The following is a 12,354-nucleotide window of genomic DNA, read 5'->3' on the forward strand; positions in this document are numbered from 1 at the left end:
TGATGGTTTTGATAATAAAAACATTAATATGATAAGAATTTGTACTTGAGCACTGTGCTAACTTACATATATTATAAAAAATACTGTTTAGAACTGTGACTCTAAAGCTGTTCCAATACTTATTCCAGGAAATGTTTTTATCAAATTACTTAAATTCTTTATGCCTCTGTATTTTTATAGGGAGATGCTGTTGTAAAAATAAGTCCTTTTACTACAAATGACTATTTTAAAGTTCAAAAGTAAATTAACAATACCTTATGAGCCAGGTACTAATTATTCTACTTTGATAGAAGTGGTAGTTGAGACCTAGTAATATAGGTAAATACCCCAAAGACTCACAGGTAATAAGGGATAAAGTCAAACCAAGCTTGTACTTGACATTTATGGCTTGATAACTGCAACTGAATTCATAGATGTTTGGTCCAGCATTAGGATCTTCCCTCAGCCAGATAAATCAGAGTATATTTAACAGGACTTTTCAAACTGAAGTGAGAAAAGACTTTCCGTTGCTTTATGGATTGGAACATGATAAATCTAAATTCCATATATGTATTTCAATAGTCCATCTGGTTGAGAAGGCTTATTACAAAGCAAGAAAGAAGAGCGAGACAGAATCAAAGACAGAGATTAGTACTCAGGTACTAACCCCCACCCCAATTTTAGTTTTCATAAGCAGGAAATGCCCAGGAGCTTCTTTGCCTCTTTTATTCTTTCCTTTCTACACTTCATTTGATTTTATAATCCAATAAATTCTTCTTTTGCCTATACTGGTTTGAGATGGATTTCTATTGCTTACCCAATCATTATCGTCATTAGTAGCATTATAATTATCATTTCACATATACTATATTAAATGTCTTACAAATGTAAGACAATTGGTTAATAAATAAAATTAATTCTGATATACTAATTATCAATTTTACTTCAAGAAAAAAACACTTTTTATCTCAACAGAAATATTGTTTATCTCAAAATTCTAGATCACATTATTTCATAAGTAAAACCTCACATCTTATTTCTCAATACTTATTTTAAGTGCTCCTTTTTCTTATTTTATTAAGAAATAAAATGTGCTGTTGTTTTTAATTATCAAGTAAAATGTTTCCACTTTGAGCATGTTAGGTTCAGTCTCAAATAAATTTGAGTGACTCACTCAACTGATTGTTGGGGGAAAAAATAGCTGTTGTAAAGGATTAACATAGTATGGTGCTAAGTTGTGTAAAACACAATCCAAAGTATATTAGTATTTTTTTTTCTGAAGCTGGAAATGGGAGAGACAGTCAGACAGACTCCCGCATGTGCCCGACCGGGATCCACCCCGCACGCCCACCAGGGGCGACGCTCTGCCCACCAGAGGGCAATGCTCTGCCCCTCCCGGGCGTCGCTCTGCCGTGACCAGAGCCACTCTAGCGCCTGGGGCAGAGGCCAAGGAGCCATCCCCAGCGCCCAGGCCATCTTTGCTCCAATGGAGCCTTGGCTGTGGGAGGGGAAGAGAGACAGAGAGGAAGGAGGGGGGGGGTGGAGAAGCAAATGGGCGCTTCTCCTTATGTGCCCTGGCCAGGAATAAAACCAGGGTCCCCGCACGCCAGGCCGACGCTCTACCACTGAGCCAACCGGCCAGGGCCTCCAAAGCATATTTGGTATCATTTAATTTACCTTGAGGCAACATTCAACCTATTACAGAAGAACAAGGAGCAGGAGGAGGAAACGTAAGAAGAGAAGAAAGAGGAGAAGGAGAAGAAATAGCTTGTAAAATCTAGTAGTTTGTGGGAAGAAATCAGTTTTCTTTAGAGTATAGAGGTTCATATACATGTATATTTTAACAAATATTCTACTTTTATTAGTCATAACATCTTTAGGAATACTCAATATAATCTTTGATGTATTATAGAGATTATTTTTTTCAAAATATTTTATATTTTAAATTACAAACATTCACATTTATATGCTACAATACAGTTATATTAAAGACAGCTCTGAACTTTCTGTTTAGTTTATTTGTGCTATGCATGTCTTTCTACTTTTCTGTATGAGGTTTTAAGAATAGTTCACTGATGTAACAGAAAAATAATGTATATATAATATGTAATATACATAAAATTTAAATAACATTTAGAAAACTTTTACAGTTTACAGGTTATTTGAAAGTGGAACACAGCCTAACAAACCATTTTCTCCCCCTATCCTCAGGGGAAATAGACGGTACATTGAATTTGATATCCTGCTGAAGCCGCAGATAATGAGGACTTACCATTGCCTACCACTATTCATCTGGACCTATATGTTTTATGCAGTTGATGCTATCCCATTAGAAGAAAAAGCTCACAGTGATTTACCATGCAAAAGGATAATGAGTCTGACAAAAGATGATGGTAAAAAGCTACATCGCACCAAGCGTGGCTGGATGTGGAATCAGTTCTTCTTGTTGGAAGAGTACACAGGATCAGATACACAATATGTAGGCAAGGTAAGAACTTGTATATAATAATCCAGAGGCTGAAAGTGGTAGTGATTTATTTTTACATCAACTTTTCATGTCACTAGTGATTATTCAAACACTATTTGACTAATTATAATGTGCAAAAGGTATAATATTACAGGTTATTTCAGTGGGGTAGGATAAGGAATGTGATTTATTCAGGTAGCTAAATGTAGGTCAGTAGCCATACTAAGCCTCAAAATAACATGAGTAATGTGTGAACTTGATTTATTATTAATCAGCTAGATATGATTTAATTATATGTGTGTGCATCTAAAAGATTAAAAGACTTTCTTTGAAATTTAATTTAAAGTCATAGATAAATAACTAGTATACTATAAGAGGCAATACAAAATACAATTATAATATGTCAAAAATTACTAAAATATATTGATCTCTACTGATAATTTATTATAATTAAGAACAGTATGATGTGTATGACTAATAAATAAACAAAAATACTTCTAGATGTTTCTGTTTCTTAATATCAGTCACACTGAACTACTTCCTGCCTACAATCTATACTAGTGTGCTTGAGACAGAAGAAGGAAGAAAAGAAAAAATAAGTAGAAAAAGGAACCTACCTTTATAAAGATTTAATAGCAGCCTAATAGAAGGATGGTGTTGTTCATTATCCTGATGTAGATTGCTGACATTGCTCATTAGCTGCCAGAACTAAGTGGCAATGAAGAATACGTAATTCCTTTCTTGTATTCAGTTTTGAACAGATTCATTACCTCTCTCCTTCTTTTTCCTTTTTGCTTCTGATTATGTGATATGATCTTTCTGACATCCAAAGTTTTTCATTTACTTATCTTCCCCTTAGCAATCTCATTCATTCATACTATTATATATTATGGGCAATTTCTGTGTTCACTGTGCATTATCCCCTATTTATACCCACTAATTTCAAATCATGAGAATAAAATATAATGAACAAATATAAATACGAACATTGTCCATAGATCTTTATTCATTTTTTCTTAAATCTTGACGTATGATAATAGAAGTGATCATAATGATATGTGTATTGCTTGATTCACTGTAACATCAGGCAAATAAGAGAGAACAGGCCACAAATATAAGCAAAAAATTACCCAATATCACAAAACTTATGCCTAATGCTTTTAAACTTGAAACATATTTATCTGTGAAATTTCTAAAACCTTGACCTGATTCTTCCTTTTTTTGAGTGTATATGACAGTATGTTTTTTTCAAACGCAGCTTCCTTTATCAGAAGTCTATTATTTCCATTTCTTTTGAAATCTCTCTCCTCTGGTTCTATGGGTCATACTCATTTTGCCCCATACAGTTCACCTGATGACTTTTTTTTCTCTGTTATTTATCCTCAGGTCAGTCATATGGCCTCCTCCAGCACCCCTCATTTAACATCACTTTTCACTCCATAGTTAGTAACTAACATCATGATATTTCAAGTTCAACTGACAAATGTTTGTGTCTAAGAACTTAAAATTGCCTTATGATTCTTTTTCTAAGGCGGTGTATAAAGGACACATTCAGTTCACAGGGCCTTGTATAAAGGGTTTCCTCCTAGGAGATTCACAGATACAGAATAGCCACCAATAAAAAGAGATACTCCTAATCGTAGGGCAATCAAGGCTATACTAGAAGCATTTATTTTTAGTTGTAACAAAAACTCTTCCTTTTAAAAAGTGAGTGTGCATGGATTAATTAACCACCTTATTGCACTGATGTCTTAAAAATTACATTATTCTTTGGATCTTTTTGTACCATTTTGCTTTTTTAAAATTAGTTGTGTAATCTGTCAAAGATAGCCACTAACAGTGTGTATATTGTTTTATTTAATTACTTTTCATACATATTATTCCTTGTCTTGGGTATATAACCTCTAATTTTTTCACCTATGGATGAGTTAAGGTCTTCAATTTTTGTGCCTTTTTGTCTTTGACAACCAATCAAAAGTCAAAATGGAAAACCCATGTATAGTAATCAGAATTTTTCTCAAATGAGGAGAATCAAATCAAATCTGTGTGTCAACTATTTTGTATTTATCCATGGAAGACAACATGTACATGAAAGAGAGGTTTCAATGAAAACATCTATACAACATTCTAAAAAACAAATTCTTTCTCTGTTCTATTAATAGGGACTTATCTTAGACATGCTGAACAGCACATACCTAGTTCATTATAAAAGTGGGCTTCCAACTAGTTAGCATTTAAATTCGTAAGCAGTGGTGGGATTCAACTGGTTTGCACTGGTTCGGCAAAACCAATACCTAATTTTTTGTTGAGTTTGGCAAACTGGTTGTTAAAATGTCACTTGTATTCAGGGTTCTTTCTAAGTTGGGCACCTGGGCAGCCACGCAGTGTGAAAATCACAATTTTACATTCGTTACTCTTTTTTAACATTCATCTGTACAACAGCATATTCTAAGTGCCCATAGTAATGTTCATTCTGTCTATAGGGGAAAAAAATTTGATAAAACTATGCTTGTAATATTTATTTATTTATTTCATAAAACTAATTATACTTTTGATCAAATACTATATTTTAGTTCCCTCGCATTTGTTACTTCAGTAAAAAAAACATATAACGTAAAGAGAAAAAGTTCTAAAAATCCAGGGGGTGACAAGCTGTCATTGGAAATATCTTAAATAACAGTTTTATTCTTTTCTGTCAGGTGTTATTTAATATTTTTTCATTAATATTTTAAAACTCTTTTTTTTTTTTTTTTTTTTTTTTTTTTGTATTTTTCTGAAGCTGGAAACAGGGAGAGACAGACAGACTCCCGCATGTGCCCGACCAGGATCCACCCGGCACGCCCACCAGGGGGCGATGCTCTGCCCCTCCGGGGCTTCGCTCTGTTGCTACCAGAGCCACTCTAGCGCCTGGGGCAGAGGCAAAGGAGCCATCCCCAGCTCCCGGGCCATCTTTGCTCCAATGGAGCCTCGCTAGGAAGGGGAAGAGAGAGACAGAGAGGAAGGAGAGGGGGATGGGTGGAGAAGCAGATGGGTGCTTCTCCTGTGTGCCCTGGCTGGGAATCGAACCCAGGACTTCTGCACGCCAGGCCAACACTCTACCACTGAGCCAACCGGCCAGGGCTTTAAAACTCTTTCTTATAATCTAGTCTTGTATACCTCTTTTATTGTTTTTATTTAAGTATTAAATGCATAAAATAATGAACTATCTTTCAGTATGTAATTTTTCTATACTTAAAATGGTCATTAGGGCAGAGAACTGGTTGTTAAATTATTTGAATTCCACCACTGTTTGTAGGTATATATAAGTTCTCTCATAACCTGTTCTCCTGGCTTTGGATATTATCATTTATTTGTATATACAGAGACTACCTAGACCAGCGGTTCTCAACCTGTGGGTCGCGACCCCGGCGGGGGTCGAACGACCAAAACACAGGGGTCACCTAACGACCCCCGCCAGGGTCGCGACCCACAGGTTGAGAACCGCTGACCTAGACCCTTACCCCTGACTTTATTGAACACATGAGTTTTGATGAGGTTATCTGCTTGAGCATCAACACAAATTGTCTTTTATCACACTGATCTGGTTTCCCTGGGTAAACACAACCTTAGTCTTCCAAGATCTACTGCACTGGCAATATCCCATGTGAAGTAAAGGCCTACGCTATTTACCAGGTACCACCAGGATTGGAAAAATATAGTTAACTTCTAATAGGAAGAAATTTTCACAAGGCTTTTCTTTCTTTCTTTCTTTCTTTCTTTCTTTCTTTCTTTCTTTCTTTCTTTCTTTCTTTCTTTCTTTCTTTCTTTTTTTTTTTAGTTTTACAGAAGCTAGGTATTCCAGAAAATAAGACCCATATTAATTTATAGCTGATATGAAATTATATAAAGTCAGAAAGATATATAATCCTTGAATGTGAAATCTAGGGTTTGATTCCACATTTAGAAGAAGCAGTTTTAAAACAAATAAAGTAGAAGTGGCAAGACTTAATAAAACCTACATGTGCACACGTACAAACATGCAACTTACAAGGTTCAGTCCTGATTGCACCATTGAGTAATTATGCAGAATTTAGGAGTCCATTAAACTTCCCTCAGATTCTTGCTATATTAAATTAAATTGTCATTTAAGACTTCTTTCATTTCAAATTTCTGATATCTTCTAAGATTGTGTAGAAGGCTCTGTCTGTGTGCATGAGGAGCTAATAAAAATGTAATGAAAATCTGCATGTGGATAACCCAAGGGGTTGAGATTTCATATGGCATGATAAAAGACACACATACACACATATGCTAGTTGAATGGGTCAAAGATAGATCATTACTTTGAAAGGCACAGAATTTCATGCTAAGTTGTTTTGTTGTTTTTATTTTTGCATACAGCACGGTATATGAATCCCTGATAAAAAGCTCCTGCAAAGTTCATCGTGGGTGGAGCATAATCTGGGATAATCAACTTGCTTTCATGGTCAGAATGAACTAGAAGAGCAAAAAAATGAATCACAATCATATGTTATAAAGGAAATAGTATAGAATGTTTTTTATGTTATTTTAGGCATCTGTGATACAGGAGAGAAAAGTCATAAATGTTGAAATTAAGACTAATTTTTGTTTTTCACAATAATGCCATCTGAAGTTTGGTTGTTCACTTTTGACTAAAACTATCAGATATGTACTAATTTCATTTTCTGTACCAAGAGAAACCACTGGTTCTTATTTAACAGGATAACAAAATCACAGCAATTGCAATGTAGCTTTCCTATAATTTGAATCAACACGTTTCTTAATTACTTAGGCAGACTGGTAATACTGCTCAAGAGAAGAATTAAAATACATTTAACAAGAAGTATTGCAAAGGCTTCCACTATTTTGTTAGAAAACCTTTGTTTCATTTGATTTATTTTTCACATTAGATCTAAATCCTGAAGAACCCCTAGTTGTCATAGATGAATAAGTAATTGGTCATATTAATATTGAAAATCAAGCAGAATTTAAGCATTTGATTTTACTACCTAGTTATTAAAACAGATTTATGCCTGAAGAGATGCCAAACATACAGGAGTAGATTTTATTATTTTTATTAAAGAAAACATTAGTATTCATAAAGTAATTTTGAGTTGTCAATTAAGTGATCATTCTCTTTTAATTCAAAGATATGTATTTAGCACTTATTTTGCTTAGGGCAATCACCATAGTGTCCTGGAACTGCCTATAAGTAATCACCATCTTGACACAAAATATCTTTTTTACAGAGTTAGCTTTCAATTTTTCGTAGTTTAATTAAAAATGTTACTATTCCATAGCTAAAATCATTACCAGTCTAATCATAGAACCCTAGAACGGAGGGGGAATTTCATGCTTATAGGCTGTTAAAATGATATACAACTGGTTTAGATGCTAACTAAAACAATGGAAACACAGATACTAACTGTAAAACAGATAAGAGTCTGATTTATATTCACTTAGTAAATAAAATGGTGAGTAACCAGGCTTTTGCACTTACATATGGTAATGTATGCACTAAACATGAACACTTCTTCAAAGCATACATAACATTATATATTTGGATAGGCGGTTTTTTGTTTTTTGTTTTTTTTGTCCTTAGAATATGTCAGTTTGATGTGTATAGACACAGAAATAAAGTTTCAAATTTCCTGAAGGATGTTTGATAAATTTTTATAGCATTACAGTGTTTTTCAGATTCGAAATAAATTACCTTTATAAAGGTTTTAGAATGTCATTACTTATGGTGCAGTACATGCAGCAGCTGCTTCTGATTTAGAAGCACATTGAATCCCAAATCTCTCTTTATAGGTTGGTTGTTTAAAACTAGGAACACGTGAGAAAAATGTTAAGCATTAAAACAAGGTTCTCAGGACAATGTACAAATGCTTATTTTACACTGTGTTCTATAAAAATATCTATTTTTATAATAGAGTGCTATCATTTAATTATCACTGCCAGCACTGTATTATGCTACACTCAATAGCCTCTTTATGTAACTTTTTTTTTTTAAATTCTCTAAACATATTATATATTGTTTCTTGAATGATACCAAGATCTTGAATAAAGTATATATAGAAAATACTAAAATTTACTTAAATAAAATTCTAAGTATTCAATACCGTTGTACATTCTGGCCTCTATTTTATGTCCCCATAACTATGTAGCCTTAGCTCTAGGCAGAGTGAAACTTTTCTCTTACCTGTATTTGACCTCTATTTCATTATGGTCACAGTTCCCTTTGCCAGGAAATACCTAAAGTACCCTGTCCATAATTTCATCTCTTCTCCTAGTTTGAAGTCTAGTCTCAAATGCATCCTCTTACATAAAGCTCATCTTCATTCTCCCCAGCTAGAATTTCCCATCAAAAGTATAGCACCTATCAAAACTTATTCATGGCAGTTTTAACTATTCCGGTCTACCATTTTACCACCTAGAATCTGTGACCTTTGAATCTGTGTTGGGTTTCAGTTCTCATATATTTACTCAAAAGAAATATTTAGCTGACTCTCAGTAGATCTTTACTGAGCATTTATAAGCTGTGTCCTGAGAGACTGAGACTAAGAAACAGAGCAGAGAAAATGTAATACAAGTATATTCCCTTCTCCCAACACATCTGGCACCAAATTCAATTTCCATTATACTTTCAGGCCCTAATGGCAACCAAGCCTTCCTGTTTTGCTCCATGCCCTCAATACTCTGGATTCACTTTCACTCCAAAAAAAATTTCTATGTCCCTAAAGAGATAACTTCAAAGAAGTATTAATACTTAAAAGACAAGATTAGACAAATTCTGACTGAATAAGGAATTGTAACTACTCATAGAAACATTCACATTTGCAATTTTAGAACTAATTTTGCTGGAATATAAGAAACTATTAAACCATTCAGAAGTATCAGAGTGTGATAGAAAATGTTTCCTAAGATGTGATTTTTTTCTGACCTGATTTCAGTGCTTTTGTATGATTTTTAATATTCCAACATTCTCTTCATCTCTTTCCAAACTTGTAGAATATCAAATCCCCCCCCCCTCACATACACATCAGTCTTAAAAACAAACAAACAAAAAAACACATTTAATTAAATGAAAGTAGTACTCTCTTCAGGAGAGTACACAAAGAGGAACAGGACAAAAAAAATTAAGCAGAAGCACCATCAAGAAGAATAATTAAAAATTCCAGTTTTTTAAAAATTCTTTACCTAGGTCATTTTTTTCCTTATTTTAATAAAATTAAGTGAATAGCCAAGTATCTTTTATGTTTTTGATTAATTGATATTTTAATATTATAAAATATTACTTTTTATTGTTGCTAATACTACCTGCTTAATGTATACCTTCCCTAATGCAAATATATCCACCCTGATACATTTATGATTGTGTTTGTGGTATTTATCTTTTTCTAACCTCTTTTTTTCAGGGTTTTTTTTTTGTGTGTGTAATTCTACTTAAAAATCAGCTCTTGTTAACAGCTAAAATTTGATTTGTTTTTTTTTATTCATTCTAAAAATCTTTAACATTTAATTGAAGTGTTAAGTCCAATCATATATAATGCAATTATTGATACGTTTGAATTTAAGAATACTGTTTTTCTTACTTTTATTTACCCTATTGTTCTTTAAGCCTTTGTTTCTGCTTTTTTAAACATATTTTAGGCCAATTCAGTATTTTTTTCAAATATATGAATTTATATTTTTATACATAATCTTTAACCTATTATATATCAATAATATAACTTAAATTAACATTATATATTTTAGCACACAATGCAATGATATTATGCAATATAATTTTGTTTCCCCTGTGGGACTTTATTTTTTTCATATATTTCCTTCTGTATATACTATAAAATGTTCCAAAATTGCAATCTTTATTTTTAAGCATTTCAATATTGATTTAAAAGCTTTTTAAAAAGAAAAAAATGTATTATATTATGATATATTATCATACACAATTACCATTTCTGGTCAGTGCATTTTACTCTTTCTTGTAGACCTGAATTTCTGTTGCTCTTATTTCTTCTCAACCTAAAGACGTTTTTTTTTTTTTTGCATTACTTGTAGTGTAAGATCTCTGCTCAGATTTTAACCTTAAAGTTGTTTCTTTTTTCTGAATTCCTTGGGGTCTTACTATATTAGTGATCAGTCTAAAAGTCAGCCACCTGTTACATGTCAAGTGTATTCAAAGTTTAGGGCTATCTTCTCTGAGGCTTCCTCTGTTCCTAGATTCCCTCCTCTAATTTTTAGTCATTGTGGTAGCCCTGAATCCTGACCTCTGAGCACACACAAGCACACACACTTGTGCACACAAACTCACTTCCCTTTCTTCTATTTCTTTCCAGTCCCATTCCTCCCACCCAACTCTTTCACAGTTTCCCCCTTTATCTCTTCCTCCCCCGGCCCTCCCTCCCTCTTTCTGTCTACTCCCCTTTCCCCCTTAATATAACTCTTCTCCAGCATTTTTTGGAGTCTTTTTTATCTCTGCTCGCTCTTTCTCTCTCTTTCTCTCCCTTCCTACCTCCTTCCTCCTGATGACTGCTCTTCCTCCACAGGCACCTCTTCCCAGAGTCTTCCCTCTTGCCACCAAGGAAAACCCACACATGCACAGTCACATTTCTATAGTATATTTTTTACTACATCTTTTCTATGTTTAGGCATACAGTACACATCATTGTTTTAATTGCCTAACTATTCAGAACAGTAATATACTGTATAGGTTTTTAGCCTAAGAGCAATGGGCTATACCATCTAGCATAGGTGTGTAGTAGACTAAGTGATCTAAGTTTGTGTAGGTACATTCTATGATGTTCATACGACAAAATCATTTAGTGCTGTATTTTTCAGAACATATTACCACTGTTAAGCTATGCTTGACTGTAACGTAATGACTATAGACACAAATAATCCTGATTCAAAAAATAATCACTGTAATGAAAGTGTGTATTTGTATGTATAGTGTTGCCAACTTGTTTATTTAAAGATGTACATGTATAAACTAATATATGTACATCTTAATTGTGAAAAATAAACTTAATATTTGTATATGCCTATGTTAATATAACCAGTATTGCAATATAGAAAATTGCTGGAAACCAAGAATGTACCTTTTCATTTCTGCCTTTAATATCAATGCCCTCCCAGAAGTAACCACTTTGCTGATTCCAATCCCTTATGAGAAGTTTAACAGTCTTTAAATTTTATGTATACTTGCTTAAATGTATGTCTGCCTTTTATCTGTCAACTTTACAGAGGATAAATTCACTCATGACTTTGTATATAGGATTAATTTTCTTAATGGTGGAACAGTTTTCCATTATATAAATGTACCACAATTAATTTATCTATTCTACAATTGAAGATGATTGATGTGCTTCTAACTGGAAGCTAATATAAACAAACTGCTATAAACATTTTTATACGTTTTTATTATCACATATGAATTTATTACCTTTGGGAATATTTTCAGAATGAGTTTGCTAAATCATAGAGTAGACATACATCTTTACTAAATACTAGCAAAGGTTTTCAAATGAATTATATCAATTTACAATTTATCCAGGAATTTGTGAGAATTCCATTTTCTTTATATACTTAATATTTTGTATGGCTATTGTCATATGTTTTAAATTTTTTTTAAATTTTTGATGATATGTAGTACTATCTCATTGTAGTTTTAATTTAAATGACCTTGAACATTTAAATGTTAAGCATATTTTCATTTTATATTGGACATTTAGAGATCTTAGTTTTGAAATGAATGTATAGGCATTTGCTATTTTTTTAATTATCTCTCTTTCATCACTTTATGAAAGCCTTAATATATTTTAGATACAACTCATTTATTAGATAGTGATAATGAAAGTATTTTCTTCCAATTCTAGGTTAGTTTTTCATTGTTGTTATAAAGCCCTT

General features: G+C 33.0%; 1 protein-coding gene across 2 annotated transcripts in view; it reads left to right on the forward strand.

Annotated features, from left to right (window-relative positions):
* The first annotated feature begins 2,239 nt into the window (after window positions 1–2,239).
* Window positions 2,240–12,354, forward strand: part of CDH9 (cadherin 9) — a 74,178-nt gene continuing 64,063 nt past the window's right edge. The window contains exon 1 of one of the 2 annotated variants that reach the window (XM_066360783.1): window positions 2,240–2,467. In XM_066360783.1, coding sequence (XP_066216880.1) covers window positions 2,240–2,467 — 228 coding nt within the window. The remainder of the gene's footprint in view (window positions 2,468–12,354) is intronic. The other variant, XM_066360784.1, reaches the window with a different exon arrangement.

Source organism: Saccopteryx leptura, chromosome 1, assembly GCF_036850995.1.
Source record: "Saccopteryx leptura isolate mSacLep1 chromosome 1, mSacLep1_pri_phased_curated, whole genome shotgun sequence".
NCBI classification, from domain to species: domain Eukaryota; kingdom Metazoa; phylum Chordata; class Mammalia; order Chiroptera; family Emballonuridae; genus Saccopteryx; species Saccopteryx leptura.